Source organism: Pelophylax lessonae, assembly GCF_965119305.1.
Source record: "Pelophylax lessonae genome assembly, chromosome: 5".
Classification (NCBI taxonomy): Eukaryota; Metazoa; Chordata; class Amphibia; order Anura; family Ranidae; genus Pelophylax; species Pelophylax lessonae.
In genome coordinates this window covers 175,626,929-175,640,615 of record NC_138772.1, presented here as the reverse complement: position 1 = coordinate 175,640,615, position 13,687 = coordinate 175,626,929, and the positions used below count along the sequence as shown (strand labels likewise).

At 47.0% G+C, this 13,687-nt stretch overlaps 1 protein-coding gene across 2 annotated transcripts in view; it reads right to left on the bottom strand.

Annotated features, from left to right (window-relative positions):
* The window catches only part of DNAJC13 (DnaJ heat shock protein family (Hsp40) member C13), a 350,519-nt gene that overhangs the window by 160,059 nt on the left and 176,773 nt on the right, over positions 1-13,687 (bottom strand). For both annotated transcript variants that reach the window (XR_014225354.1, XM_082259499.1), the window contains exon 14: positions 13,183-13,290. Coding sequence is in view for 1 of the 2 variants with exons in the window: in XM_082259499.1 (XP_082115625.1) it covers positions 13,183-13,290 (108 nt within the window). In the remaining variant the exon portion in view is untranslated. The remainder of the gene's footprint in view (positions 1-13,182; positions 13,291-13,687) is intronic.

The following is a 13,687-nucleotide window of genomic DNA, read 5'->3' as shown; positions in this document are numbered from 1 at the left end:
GCAATTTTTTTTCCCCTTCTGGGATAAAGGTATTACATTAATAAATAAAAGCTGACCATTGTAACCACCCGTCAGTGTTAAATAGTTTATCTCAACACTAACTGCTACTTTGGACAGCTTGGTGTGTTAAAGTTGAAAATACCAGACTTGCTGCCTGAATCACCAGGTGAAAAAAAAGGAAAAAAGCCTAAAAAAGAAAACGAATGCAGCCACTATATCGAAGAATTTAGTTTTGTTGATTTTTTTTTTGTCTAAGAATTGCATTAAAAAATGGGATTTTTGACTTACCGTACAATCCATTTTTCTGATGTTCATTGACAGACCCAGCTCCTTATCTTCTTCACCATTGGGTTATACTGCCCCCAACAGAAGTAGGACACTAGGCAGGAGAAAGCTTGACTATGCCTATGGGGCAATTCCAGGTGGTATAATTCCACTCTCAGCTACAGTCACTCCGTTTTGTTACAAGCAGTGTCAGAAGAAAGTCAACTCCGGAGATGGGTGGGTGCTGTGTCTGTCAATGAACATCAGAGAAAAAGTTTTACAGTGAGGCAAAAATCCTATTTTCTCTTTCGTTCATTGACGGACACAGCTCTCTTATCTTCTTGACCATTGGGACACCCCAAAGAAGTGTCAAACATGAGGGGTGGAAACAGCAAGAAAAAATTCCCAAGGCTAAACCATAGCCAACCAGGTAACATGGCACTCAACCATAAACAACTGGAGCTCACCTTAAAAAAAACAATACACCCTCAAAGAGGACAGTGTCCCCTAAACAGCAGCCTGCAAAACCTTATGGCCAAAAGAAGCATTCGTACATGCCAACACATCCACCTTCTAAAATTTTGTGAAAGTGTGCAGAAAACCAGGTGGCTGCCTTGCAAACCTGTAGCACTGATGCCTGATGACGGAAGGCTCAGGTGGCCCTAAGCCCAAGAGTAGAGTGAGCCTTAACAGGGAAAGGAGGAACCTGAACCCTGATGGAATAGGCCTGAATCACCGTCTGTCTGATCCATCTAGAAATAGTCACAGCAGAAGCGGCTAACCCTTTCCAAGGTCCATCTGTGAGTACAAATAGGGAGTCTGACTTCCTAAAGGACTCCACAGCTGCCAGGTACACCCTGATTGCCCGAACCACATCCATGGAATGCAAAGCACTTTCCTAAGGATGTTTAGGCATGGGACATAGGAAAGGCAACACAATGTCTTCATTAAAAAATCTCAAATCTCAAAAGAAGTCCTAAAATCACTATCGTATAAAATGGTTTGTCACTTTTACACTCATTCATCATACATTTTATATTTTATCTATATGTATTTGTTATGATATTGATGTCACTTTATTACCTTATTTAAAATTTAGTATTTAATATTAATTGTCACACACACACACACACACACACACACACACGTGAATAGGTATCTTGTTTGTTATTTACCAAATATGGGAATTTGTAAGTTGTATTCTAAGTGGTCTACAGGATGATCGTGTGATCACCCTTAGGATTTTTATTTCTCATCCCGTATCTATATATTTACATGGTTCATTCATCTAGACCCAGTGAGGGTTAATCATGAGTCAGTATATTAGAGTGGTTTCCATAAGGACTGCCTCGTTACTTAATCACGGTAACCGTCACCCAGCCTCCAAACCCTTGATAAAGTCACGTTAGTTGTGACGCAACGCGTTGGAGGAGCAGGGTGACGTCACTTCCGGTTTTCGGCCGAGACCGGAAGTTTTACATTTGGAAGCTACACACCATCTGTGGACCCCGCAGGTCTACTGTATAAACAGATTTGATCATTTTAAAATGTAAGCTGCTATTTTTAATAAAATACCTATCCTGATTTACTGCACTACGGAGCTTTACGTTTACGTTTCATGAGCTGATTGCTGCTGCTGTGGAGGATTCGATATTACATAGCAGCATATCCCATTGTGATTACTATCCCTGCATTAAACCAAACCACCATTGCGGTGGGGGATTTGTCCTTTTTTAGATTTATCTGAATGCGATTAATTACTCTGCAATGAGGTGAGCAGCCATTGCACCTATAGGTGGTTTAATTATCTGCTGGTTTCTGGGAATTATTCCTCTACACAGAAGACACTTTCTTCCTTTGATGATCGTCACTCACCTGGTTGGACTGTATAGACACTGAATCTATTTATATTTATTTATTTTTCCACATATTTGTGGCTTTCTACTGGAATTTTTTGGACTATTTCCTTTCACATTCAGTGCACTATTTATAGTATGTTTTTTTTTTTTTTTTTTAATTGAAGGTTTTTGCACTTAGCAGCACACTTCCTCACACAATTAGATTTTAACATATTTATATATATATATATATATATATATATATATATATATATATATATATATATATATATATATATATATAAATAATTTGTATATTTTTATCTGTGTATTTTAGCGCCGATTCTCTATATTTTTACTATATTTTATTGTATGTGGTGACACTACAAATAATTGGCTGCTATCACCTTGCTTTACACAGCGATTCACAATCTATTTATTGGTTAATGCATTGGTTCATTGACCTCTTTTACAGTGTCTTCATTCAAATGGATGACCTTTAGAAGGAACAGCGGACAGGGACGAAGAACCACTTTATCTCTGTGAATCACCAGGTAAGGTGAACGACAAGACAACGCCGCCAGCTCCAACACTCTGCACGCAGCAGTAATGGCCACCAAAAAGGCCACCTTCTAGGACAACGTAAGCAGGGGAACCTCCTGTATATTTTCGAAGGGAGGTTTCTGGAGATCTGACAACCAAATTGAGGTCCCATGGTGGCAATGGAGACCGCACTGGAGGAGCCAAGTGTCGAACTCCCTGGATAAAGTTACACACCAAGGAATGTGTGGCAAATGGATGTTGAAAGAAAACTGAAAAGGCCAAAACCTGGCCCTTAATGGTACCCAAGGCCAGGCGCTGCTCAATCCCTCATTGTAGGAAAAGGGGGAACCCCAAGAGACTCACACCACGCAATGTACGTTTTCCAAGTACGATGGTAGATCTTCTTAGTGGTAGATTTTCCAGCCTTTAACAGTGTAGGAATCACTGATTCAGACAAACCTTTATCCTTCAGCACCTGGCTTTCAACAGCCAAGCCGTTAATGCCAGCAACTGTAAAGCAGGGTGGAAGATTGGCCCTTGGGACAGCTGACCTTCCATAAGAGGAAGTCTCCAAGGAGCATCGACGACCAGCCGTACCAGATCGGCATACCAAGACCGACAGGGCGAATCTGGAGCCACTAGAATGAGTCTGTGGCGTCGGCCAGAGGATCCCGAGAGTGTGCCACAAACCTCTGTACCTTCCTTGAAATGTGTACAGCAGAGAGGGCTGGAACAAAGCGGTCTGTCCACCTTAGAATGCCGGCTAATTCCCGAGCCGCCAGGACACTTCTTGTGCCCCCTTGGTGATTGAAATAGACCACGGGTGTGGCATTATCCGATTGAAACTATTCCGGACACCCCTGAAGATGAATTGTCCAATGATCCAGACAAAGTCTGATCACTCAGAGTTCCAGTACATTAATCGGCAGTCTGTGCTGAGGATGCCTCCCTATCCGGTTAGGCTGGCATCCGTGGTGATAACTGTCCAGTACAGGGGAAGAAAGGATTTTCCCAGTTGAAGTGCCAGAGAACTAAGCCATCTCTAAAGACCGTGGATTCCATTTCACCAGAATCCTTTTCCAGAGATCTCACGTGGAACTGTGCAATCGGAACAGCCTCAAAAGGTAGACACCATCGGGCCCAGCACACACAAGCAAGCCCAACGAAATGACCCTAGTACCACGATGGCCAGCTGACGCAACAATGCATGCACCGGGAAACCACTTTTGTGAAGACTCGAGGAGTGGAGGCTAACGCCAGAAAAACTGAGAATGCTCCTCGCCCACGGAAAGGAGAGGAAGCGCTGGTGACCAGCACATATTGGAATGTGAAGGTAGGCATCCTTGATGTTGATAGAAGGGAGAAAATCCCCCTGATGTAGGGACGCCACTACCGTGCGAATGGATTCGGAACGTCTGCACCAGTACAAAGCAGTTTAGCGCCTTGAGGTCCAGAATTGGACATACCTTGCCTTCCTTCCTGAGAACTGTAAAGAGGTTTAAGTAAAACCTCTGAAAACGTTCCGAAGTTGGAACTGGAACAATCACCCCTTGAAAAAACAAGTCTCGCACTGCCCCAAAGAGACCCCATAAACGATCTGGGGACAAGTGCAGGTTAAAAGGGAAGAACCTTTCCGGAGAATAAGCCCGAAACTCGATCTTGTAGTCGGACCAAATTACTTTGTTGACCCACTTGTCCTGTACCAGGGAGTTCCACGGATCCGGAAACCAGCGAAGACGCCCCCCTCACCCCAGATATGGGTGAGGGCGCCCATTCATACAGAGGAAGCCTTGTCCACAAGTCTGGAAAAGCCCGCTTGAGGCTTGCCAGACCAGGTCTTCTTGGAACCTCCGGTGGAGGCCTTGAAGGGCTTTAATCCCTTGTCTTGAGACCCTGAGGGAAGAAAAGGGCTCTTATGAACCAAGAAGAATGGCCCACGACTACGACGGGGGCTCCTTGCCCTTGGGCGCCTGCGGAAGAAGAGTACTCTTCCCCCTTGTGCGACCCTTAAAGATGTTATCCAAGGAAGCTCCAAACAGGCGATCCCCTACAAGTGGGAGATCAGTTAAGGCCTTCTTAGAAGTCTGGTCCACAGACCAGCATTTCAGCCAGATAATACCTCAAAGGACCACTGCTGATACAGACAGCCTAGACACAAAAGAGCCGCATCCAAAGAGCCATCACTGCTAAACTGTAGCTCCTGGACCAACTGATCTGCCAGCTCCACAAAGGCAGGGGGAAGTGGTTTCCCCTCCAGGTCCCTGCACTACAGGTGAGATTGTCCACATTTTAAGCAGGGCATCCTCATAAGGATACAGCATAGCAAAACGCTTAGGGACCACAAGAGTACGTTTTGGAAAACCCCACTGTTTTATGACAATGTTGTCAAAGCGGAAAAGGGGAACACTCTCGCCACTTTGGAGGGCCTGTGGGTGCCAAAAGGGACCGGCGCCTCTGACATAGCATCAGCCGCATCCTCCATTTTTAAAGTTTTGCGCACTGACACAATCAGTGCATCCACCAGTGCATTTTTATGTGCGCTAGAGGAGCAGAGGAATCATCCTCACTATCTGAGCACTCAGGGTGCGTGGACGCAGACCCAGTAGGGTGACTCGCGTTCACAGCGACAAAAACAGATTAAGGTTCTGACAGACGAGGCAGGGGAGGGTGGGGGGGCACTATATAGTAAGCTCACCACATATCAGGGGAGGGCCGCCGACTGTGATCCCGCAAAGGGGACGCCGACCAAAGGCCCATGAATGGGCCATCTACTAGACCCCACAAAAAAAAACAGGGGGGGTTGCAATCTGAGGGCCGCATAATAGTAAATAGCCCCCGCTAAAAAAGGGGGCCGCCCGTTGTGACAGGGATGCACAGGCAGGGTACCCTGCTGGTCCCGCAGTGCTAAAAAGGAGCAAGTGCCTTACACAATGGCGGCATGGCTGACATCAAAAAATAAACTGCAGCCACAGCACCGCCCATTCCAAGGGAGGTGCCAAGCTGGCCGCATGGCCTAGTAGGCCGTGCCCTAAATTTTTGTGGAGGCCCAGCAGCAAGTGCACAGATCCCAGTCAGGCAGATGCCCATAAGAAAGAGTGGGGCCTCCAGCTAACCTCACTGGGGCCGCCGCCCCCCCCCCCCATCGGACGCGCCTGACTCGGCCAGGCCTAAATTTTTACGGACATCCAGCTTGATTGGGTGGGAGCCCCAGCTGAGCCGACCATCCAGGGGCTGTGGAGAGGAGGGTGAATGCCCAAACGGAGAGTAGTGGCTTCAGCCACCCTCACTGGGGAGGCCCCACACAGCTCCCGACCAGTAGGCCGCAAAGCTGCGGCTTAAATTTGTGACCGGATCCGGCCGCGTGCTCAACAACTGCAGCAAGGAGCCCAGAGGAAATTACTGCCTTAGTCACCATCTCCCAGGGTGGCGAGGAACCCTGCTCAACCCCCTGTTGCGCACCAGGAAGAACCCGGCCAACAGCAAGCCCCCCTTAATATCCTGTGGCAAAAGCCCGCTCATAACCTCACCCAGGGAGGAGGCGGGGGAAACCCACAGTGACCATCAAAATTTTAGAGAGGCTGTGGGGGAACCCGAGGGTCCCAATGTCCCAGGGAGGGGCCCACATCCACCCCAAAACTCTCCAGGGGAGGGGGGGGCAGCTACTTACCATAGCAGGGAGAGGGTGGGCACTGCTCTAGACAGGTCACAGCTCCATTGGAATGGGGGGGCTGTTGGCCAGGAGGAACGCTGCGACTGAGGCCAGGTCGTATGCGCCCTTGCGAGGCGTTTAACTCGCAGGCCAGCCCCCGTCCGGTGGGGCTATGTCACGGCCGATCTAGGGTGGAGCTGGGGCCTGCGCGCGCTTGCTGGCCAGACGGGGGACCCTCTGGATCTAGACTATCCAGTCTTTCGCCCAGTCCGGCAGTTGATTGTAGATTCTCACAGGAACAAAACAAAGATAGGAAAAAGTTCAATTTAAAAGGAAAATAACTGCCAGGACCAGAGATCCCAGCAAGGAACGAGGTTCTTTTTTTTCTTACCATAAAATCTTTCTCTGATGTTCATTGATGGACACAGCTCCAGAATCTTCTTAACCATTGGGTTATACTGCCCCCTACAGGAGTAGGACAATAGGCAGGATAAAGCTTTATTACGCCTATGGGGCAGTCCCAGGGGATATACTCCCACACTCTGCTTGCCACAAAACTGAATGCCTATAGCAGGGTCAGAAGAAAAATAACCCAACTCAATAGAGGGGTCGGTCCTGTGTCCCTCAATGAACATCAGAGAAAAAGAATTTTTACGGTAAGACAAAAATTCAATTTTCTCTTTCATTCATTGACGGACACAGCTCCAGAATCTTCTTAACCATTGGGACATCCTAAAACAGTGTTAAACATGAAAGGTGGGGAAAACACAGCAGAAAAGAATTTCCAAAAAGGCTAAACCAAGCCAACCAGGTAACATGGAGCTCAACCAGGAACAACAAGAGCTCACCCGAAAACAATACACCCTCAAAGAGTATCAGGTCCTCTCAAACAGCGGCCTGCAAAACCTTGCGGCCAAAAGAAGCATCCGCAGATGCCAGTACATCCACTTTATAACATTTTGTGAAAGTGTGCACAGACGACCAGGTGGCCCCCTTTCAAACCTGTATCATTGACGCCTGATGGCGGAAAGCCCAAGAGGCACCAATTGCCTGCGTAGAAAGAAAAAACGTAAGTAGAGGAAGCGCGCGAATATCTTTGAACGGCGGTTGCTGGAGAACCGACAGAACCAAATTGAGATCCCACGGAGGCAACGGAGACCGTACTGGGGGAGCCAAGTGGCAAACCCCTTTGTGAACCAAAGAATGCGTAGCCGAAGGATCGTAAAAGAAGACCACCAAGGCCGAAAAACCTGGCACTTTGAGTAATGCCAAAATCCGAGCCACAGAAAGGGAACGGGGATGACCTCCAAGAGATTCACATCACGCAATGTACGTCCTCCAGGCGCGAAGGTAAATCTTCCTAGAGGTAGATTTTCTAGCCTTTAACAGTGTGGTAATCACCGATTCAGACAACCCCCTATCCTTCAGCACCTGGCTTTCAACAGCCAACCTGTTAAAGCCAGCGACTATAAAGAAGGATGGAAGATTGGCCCCTGGGCCAATACATCCTTTCTGAGAGGAAGGCTCCAAGAAGCAGCGACCAGCCATACCACACACTGAAGGAGCCAAGTGTCGAACTCCCTGGATAAAAGTACACACCAAGGAAAGTGTGGCCGAAGGTTGTTGAAAGAAGACCGCCAAGGCCGAGACCTGGAGTACTCAAGGCCAGGCGCTGCTAAACCCCCCCCCCCCGGAAGATGGTCAAGACCTGAGCCACAAAAAATGAACGAGAATGAACTCCAAGAGACTCACACCATGCAATGTACGACTTCCATGTACAATGGTAGATCTTCCTAGAGGTAGATTTTCTAGCTTTTAACAGCGTAGGAATCAGTGAATCAGACATATCTCTACCTTTCAGAACCTGGCTTTCAACAGCCAAGCTGTTACAGCGACTGTAAAGCAGGATGGAAGATTGTCCCTTGGGACAACAGATCTTCCATGAGAGGAAGTCTCCAAGGAACATCGGTGACCAGCCGTACCAGATCGGAGTGCCTAAACCGGCGAGGCCAGTCTGGAGCCACTAGAATGACCGGGATCCCTTCTGCCTCGATCCTGCGCAGGAGGCTTGGCTGTAGTCTGAGAGGGGAGGAAGCATAATCAGAAAATACTGACCCCAGGGAGCCACTTGTGCGTCTGTGGAGTCGGCTAGAGGATCCCAAGACCATACCTCTGTACCTTACTGTTAAGAAGAGAGGCCAACAGGCCCATCTAGGGAATACTCCACCGGAGACCCAACTGAAGAATACCTTCGGATGAAGTGACAATAACCCCTGGTCCAATTCCTGTCAATGGTAATCTGCAAATTTTCCCCTCCTGTAGAGTGTACAGCAGAGAGGTACAGCAGAGATGGCTGGAACAAATGTTCTGCCCACCTTAGAATGCCAGCTACTTCCCGTGCCGCCAGGACATTTATAGTGCCCCTTTGGTGATTGACATAGGCCACAGCCGAGACATTGGCCGATTGGATTTGCCTAAGATAATTGTCCAAAGATCCAGGCAAGGTCTGAACACTCGCAGTTCCAGTACCCTGATCGGCAGTCTGGACTCCTCAAGAATCCAGACCCTCTGAACACAATCTGTGCCGAGAACGCCTCCCCACCCAGACAGGCTGGCCTCAGGTATGACCCCCCGTCCAGTATAAAGGAAGGAAAGAACAGCCCTTTCGACGTGCTGGAGAACGAAACCACCAATGCAGGGATCCTTTTGTACCCTAGGTCAACAGAATCAGGTTGTCTAGAGACTGTGGACCTAGTCCCATTTGACAGAAATCCCTTTGCAGAGATCTCGAATGGAACTGTGCATCAGAACCGTCTCAAAAGGTAGAAACCGTCAGGTATGTCCAGAAATACGACCATCTGCTGAACAGCAGCAGAATTGCAAATTGCAATTTCTGAAGTTTGTCCAGAGGCAAGACACTCTGGCTGAGGTCGAGACCAGAGACAGGCCCAGACAGTCCAACTTGGTGGACGGAACCAGAAGAGACTTCTGAATCCCGTCGGACTCCTTCAGAGTTTGCAGAATAATTTCCCTGTAGTCCATTGGAAATATCGGGGACACTGTTCGCAGAAGATCATCCAGGTACCCCAGTACCGCGATACCCTGCTGACGCAACAAGGCCAGCACTTGGGCCAACACTGTCTTAAAGGCCAGAAAAGCGGAAGTGAGGCCAGGGGCTAACGCCATACATGGATAATGCTCCTTGCCAATGGCAAAGGAGAGGAAAAGCTTATGACCGGCGTATATTGGATAATGAAGGCAAGCATTCTTGATATCGGTAGAAGCGAGAAGATCCCCCTGATATAGGAACGCCACTACAGTACGAATCAATTACATTCAGAACTTCTGTACTCGCACAAAGCGGTTAAAGCCTCCGGGTCCAGGACTGGACGTACCTTGCCTACCTCCCTGGGAACTGTAACAAGGTTGAATAAAACCCCTGAAATCGTTCCAAAGTCGAAACTGGGATAATCACCCCTTGCAGTAACAAGTCTTGCACTGCCCACAGAGACCACGCAAGTGGCCTGGGGACAAAACAGGGTTGGGGGGGGGGGGGGGAGAAACTTCCTGGAAAATAAGACCGAACTCGATCTTGTAGCTGGAACGAAAGACTTTGTGGACCCCTTGTCCTATACTGATCTGGGGACCAGTGTTCGACATCCCCCCACTCCAGATATAAATGAGGGCCCCCCTTCAAGCTGAGGGAGCCTGTCCACGGGTCTGGAGAGCCCGCTCATGGCTAGCCAGACAAGGTCCTCTTGGAACCTCCCGTAGAGACCCAGAAGGGCCGTATGTCATCTCTGCCTAAGAGATGACAAACAGACATCTTATGAGCCGAGAAGAATTGGCCACATCTATGGACGGGGGCTTTGTGTCTTTGTTGCCTGCAGAAGGAAAGAATTCTACCCCCCTGAGAAATCCTTAATAATTCAGGGCTACTCCACACAGGTGAACCCCTCAAAGGGATATCAGATAAGGCCTTCTGAAAAAGTCTGGTCAGCAGAAAACACACAGAAAGACCGCTGCTGATACATATAGCCTAAGACCAAGGGAGCCACAGCAAAGGGGGATCACAGGAAAAAAACAACTGTAGCCCCTGGACCAACCGGTCCACCAGCTCTGCATAGGCAGGGGAAATTACTCCCCCTCCAGATCCCGGCGCAAAAGTTTAGCCCACTTGTTAGAGTTTGCGACACCAGGGCAATAGTAAATACCGGCCTAAGTGACGAACCAACCACAATGAACATATGGCGGGCCAAAGCCTTCTCTCTTCTATCAGCCAGAGCTGTAAAAGGTGAGGGCTCAATAACAGGGCGTAAGGTAGATTCAGGCAACCTGGGAACTGGCGAGTCCACTATAGAGGGGACCGACTACTTGGAAGCAGGAAATCCTCTGAAGGACACCGCATAACCAAAACGAGTGCGTTTTGGACAACCCCACTGTTGCGACATTCTTATCAAGTAGCGGAAGAAGGGGAACACCCTTGCCACCTTGGAGGGCCTGTGGGTATTAACCCCTGATGTAGCAGCAGCCGCAACTCCATTTGCAAGATTTTTTTATTGTTTTATACATATAGACAAAAAACAGCCAGGTGAGGGTCGCCTGTGATCCAGATCCCGCAAAGGGACGCCAACCCAGGGCCCATGAATGGACCACCTACTTGACTCCCCAAAAAATAAAATAAAAAGGGGGTCACCCTCTGAGCCCCTCCATAGAGGCCCGCATGAAAATAAATGGCCACTTTAGAGGGGGCTGCCATGACGCGCAGGAAAGGTACCCAGCTGGTCCGCAGCGCTAAAAGGGCAAGTGCCCTATGCAATAATGGCGGCATGCGGTCATCAAAAAGGTGACCACCCCCACAGCGCCCCCCCCCCTCCAAGGAAGGCGCCAAAGCTGGCCACATGGTCTAATAGGCCGCAAGCTGTGGCTAGCAGCAACCCCAAAGGAAGCCCCCCTTCAGAGCACATGGCAAAAGCCAGCTCACAACCTCTAGGTAGGGAGGGTAAGTGGGGGGGGATCAGGGGGTATGGAAGACCCACGGTGATCCTAGAGGGGCTGGGGAGAAGGAGGGGAACCCAGGGATCCAACTGCTCCAGGGAGGGGCCCAAGTCCACCCCAAAACCCGCAAGAGGGAGAGGGGATGACTACTTACCATACTGTGGAACCAGGTGGGCACTGCTCCAGACAGAACACCTCTCCACTGGGTGATGTCAGCCAGGAGGACCACTGAGACCCAGGCCGCGATTAGGTCGTACGTGTTTAAGTCGCAGTCCAGCCCCCGTTAAGTGGGGCTATGTCGCAGCCGACCTAGCGCAGAGCTGAGGCCTGCGCGCGCTTGCTGGCCGAACTGGGGAGACCTTAAGGATCTAGAATATTCAGTTAGTTGTCCAGTCCAGCAGTTGATTGTAGTTCTCACAGGAACAGAAAATAATAAAAGAGGAAAAAATTTAATTTAAAAAAAGGAAAAAATGCTAGGACCAGAGATCTCAGCAAGGAACTCGGTCCTTACTCCTGACTAAGGAGAAAAAAAACTGAATGCCTATAGCAGAGTGTGGGAGTATATCCCCTGGGACAGCCCCATAGGTGTGGTAAAGCTTTTTTCTGCCTAGTGTCCTACTCCTGTAGGGGGCAGCATAGCCCAATGGTTAAGAAGATTCTGGAGCTGTGTCCGTCAATGAACAAAAGAGAAAAAACATTTTTGCAAGACAATATCACAAAAAAGAAAGCCTTGTTTGCGCCCCCCAAAAATATATGTACTTCTTGGTTATCTTCATTCCTAATACACAAGATGCAAAAATATCCAAAGGGACAAACATAAAAATGTTTCTTGTACAATAACAGAACAAACAATTTGTTTAATCAGTACAAATTTAGTTCATAACAAAATCGAGTGACCAAGACACACATGCTCCGAAACAAAAGAATACATTACAAAGTTGCATTCTGTCTTACGAGAATGTTCGTAACTTTAGTAACTTATTTGTTTTCGATATATGACTATCATGCAAAAAAAAAAAAAAACAGATGATCATTTGTCTCATTCGTGTGTACGAGGCATAAACAATGACTTGTTTGACTGTCAAATACAAAAGTACATAACAGAAATGTAAAAGTTTATTCTGAAAATAAAGGCTGTACATGCGTGGGAGGTCAAGTGGTGTATTATATTTAGTGTTTCTATTTTGTCAGATCTAAAACATACCACTCACCAACACACAGTGATAATAAAAGGTTTGTGGATTTCATCCATAGTTAAAACCCTTAAATTATAAGCAACTCCTTAGGTCAGTGTAGGTATTAACAATCAGAAAACAATTTCAGAGGCCATCCCTCCCATGTTAGTACAATGAGGTCCTAATAAAATAAAGCATTTACATCAAAAACTTGTGGTTATCTTAGAATGTCTCTAGGAATTCTATGAGCTTTTTCAAGGGAAAAGCAGTATGTCCTTATAATAGACCCGGTCCATCTAGATGTGATATTTCCGTTATAGGTGGGGTTGACTGTTCAGATTCATTAATCAGCTTCTAATTTCTTGAGGACATCAACTGTGAGAACTCTATGTAACTGCAGTTTGATCTGTTTGCATTTCTTGGTGTTTTGAGTGTTCTAATCAACCTAGAGGCTGTATTTTCTTTTCCGCTTTATTCTCCATATTGTAAAAATACAAAATCCAGGAGGGAGGTTGGGACTTTCTTGTAATGGAATCCCTACGGCATCTAAGAAACCAGTGGGTGGTTTAATTCTCCTGGGTCCACCATAACCCAGAATAACTATATTCATTTTTATTATATTCCAGTTTCATTTTTCTAAAGAAATTTGAACATGTCAATTTTAAAAAAAAAAAAAAAAAAAAAAAAAAAAAAAGCATCTTATAGATCTACTTACCACATAAGAGTTAAATTTTTCTAGTAAGTTTTCCAGAAACTTTTTGGAAGAGAGAAGGGATGCTTTGTTCAGTTGCTCTTGCCTTAGGTCATAGTCGTCATGCATTGGCTGCATAAAGAAGTAATCAAGAAACATTAGCTAAAACCTTAGGGTTTAGCGAAACCCACTGGCAGCCTTTAAATGCAAAAATGCCACACTTAATCATAAGGGTATGAAAAAAGAGATGATTATCTTCATGCAGACATCTGTAGAACAACAAACTGGTTAAACAAGACTATTAAAGAGGGGGAATAAAAGGTTTCACATGATAGAATGTGATCTACAGATCACAAGTTCCAAACAACTGCCAAATTCTCCATATAAATAAAAGTAGAACTCGGTAGCCATAAAAATAGAGACCTAGCCCCTGAAAACAGACTGGCGCCCAACTTTGTCTGAATAAACTGAGGCCTTTAACAACCAATTTTTTACCACTTTGCAAGTAAAGATACTATGGAGAATGAAA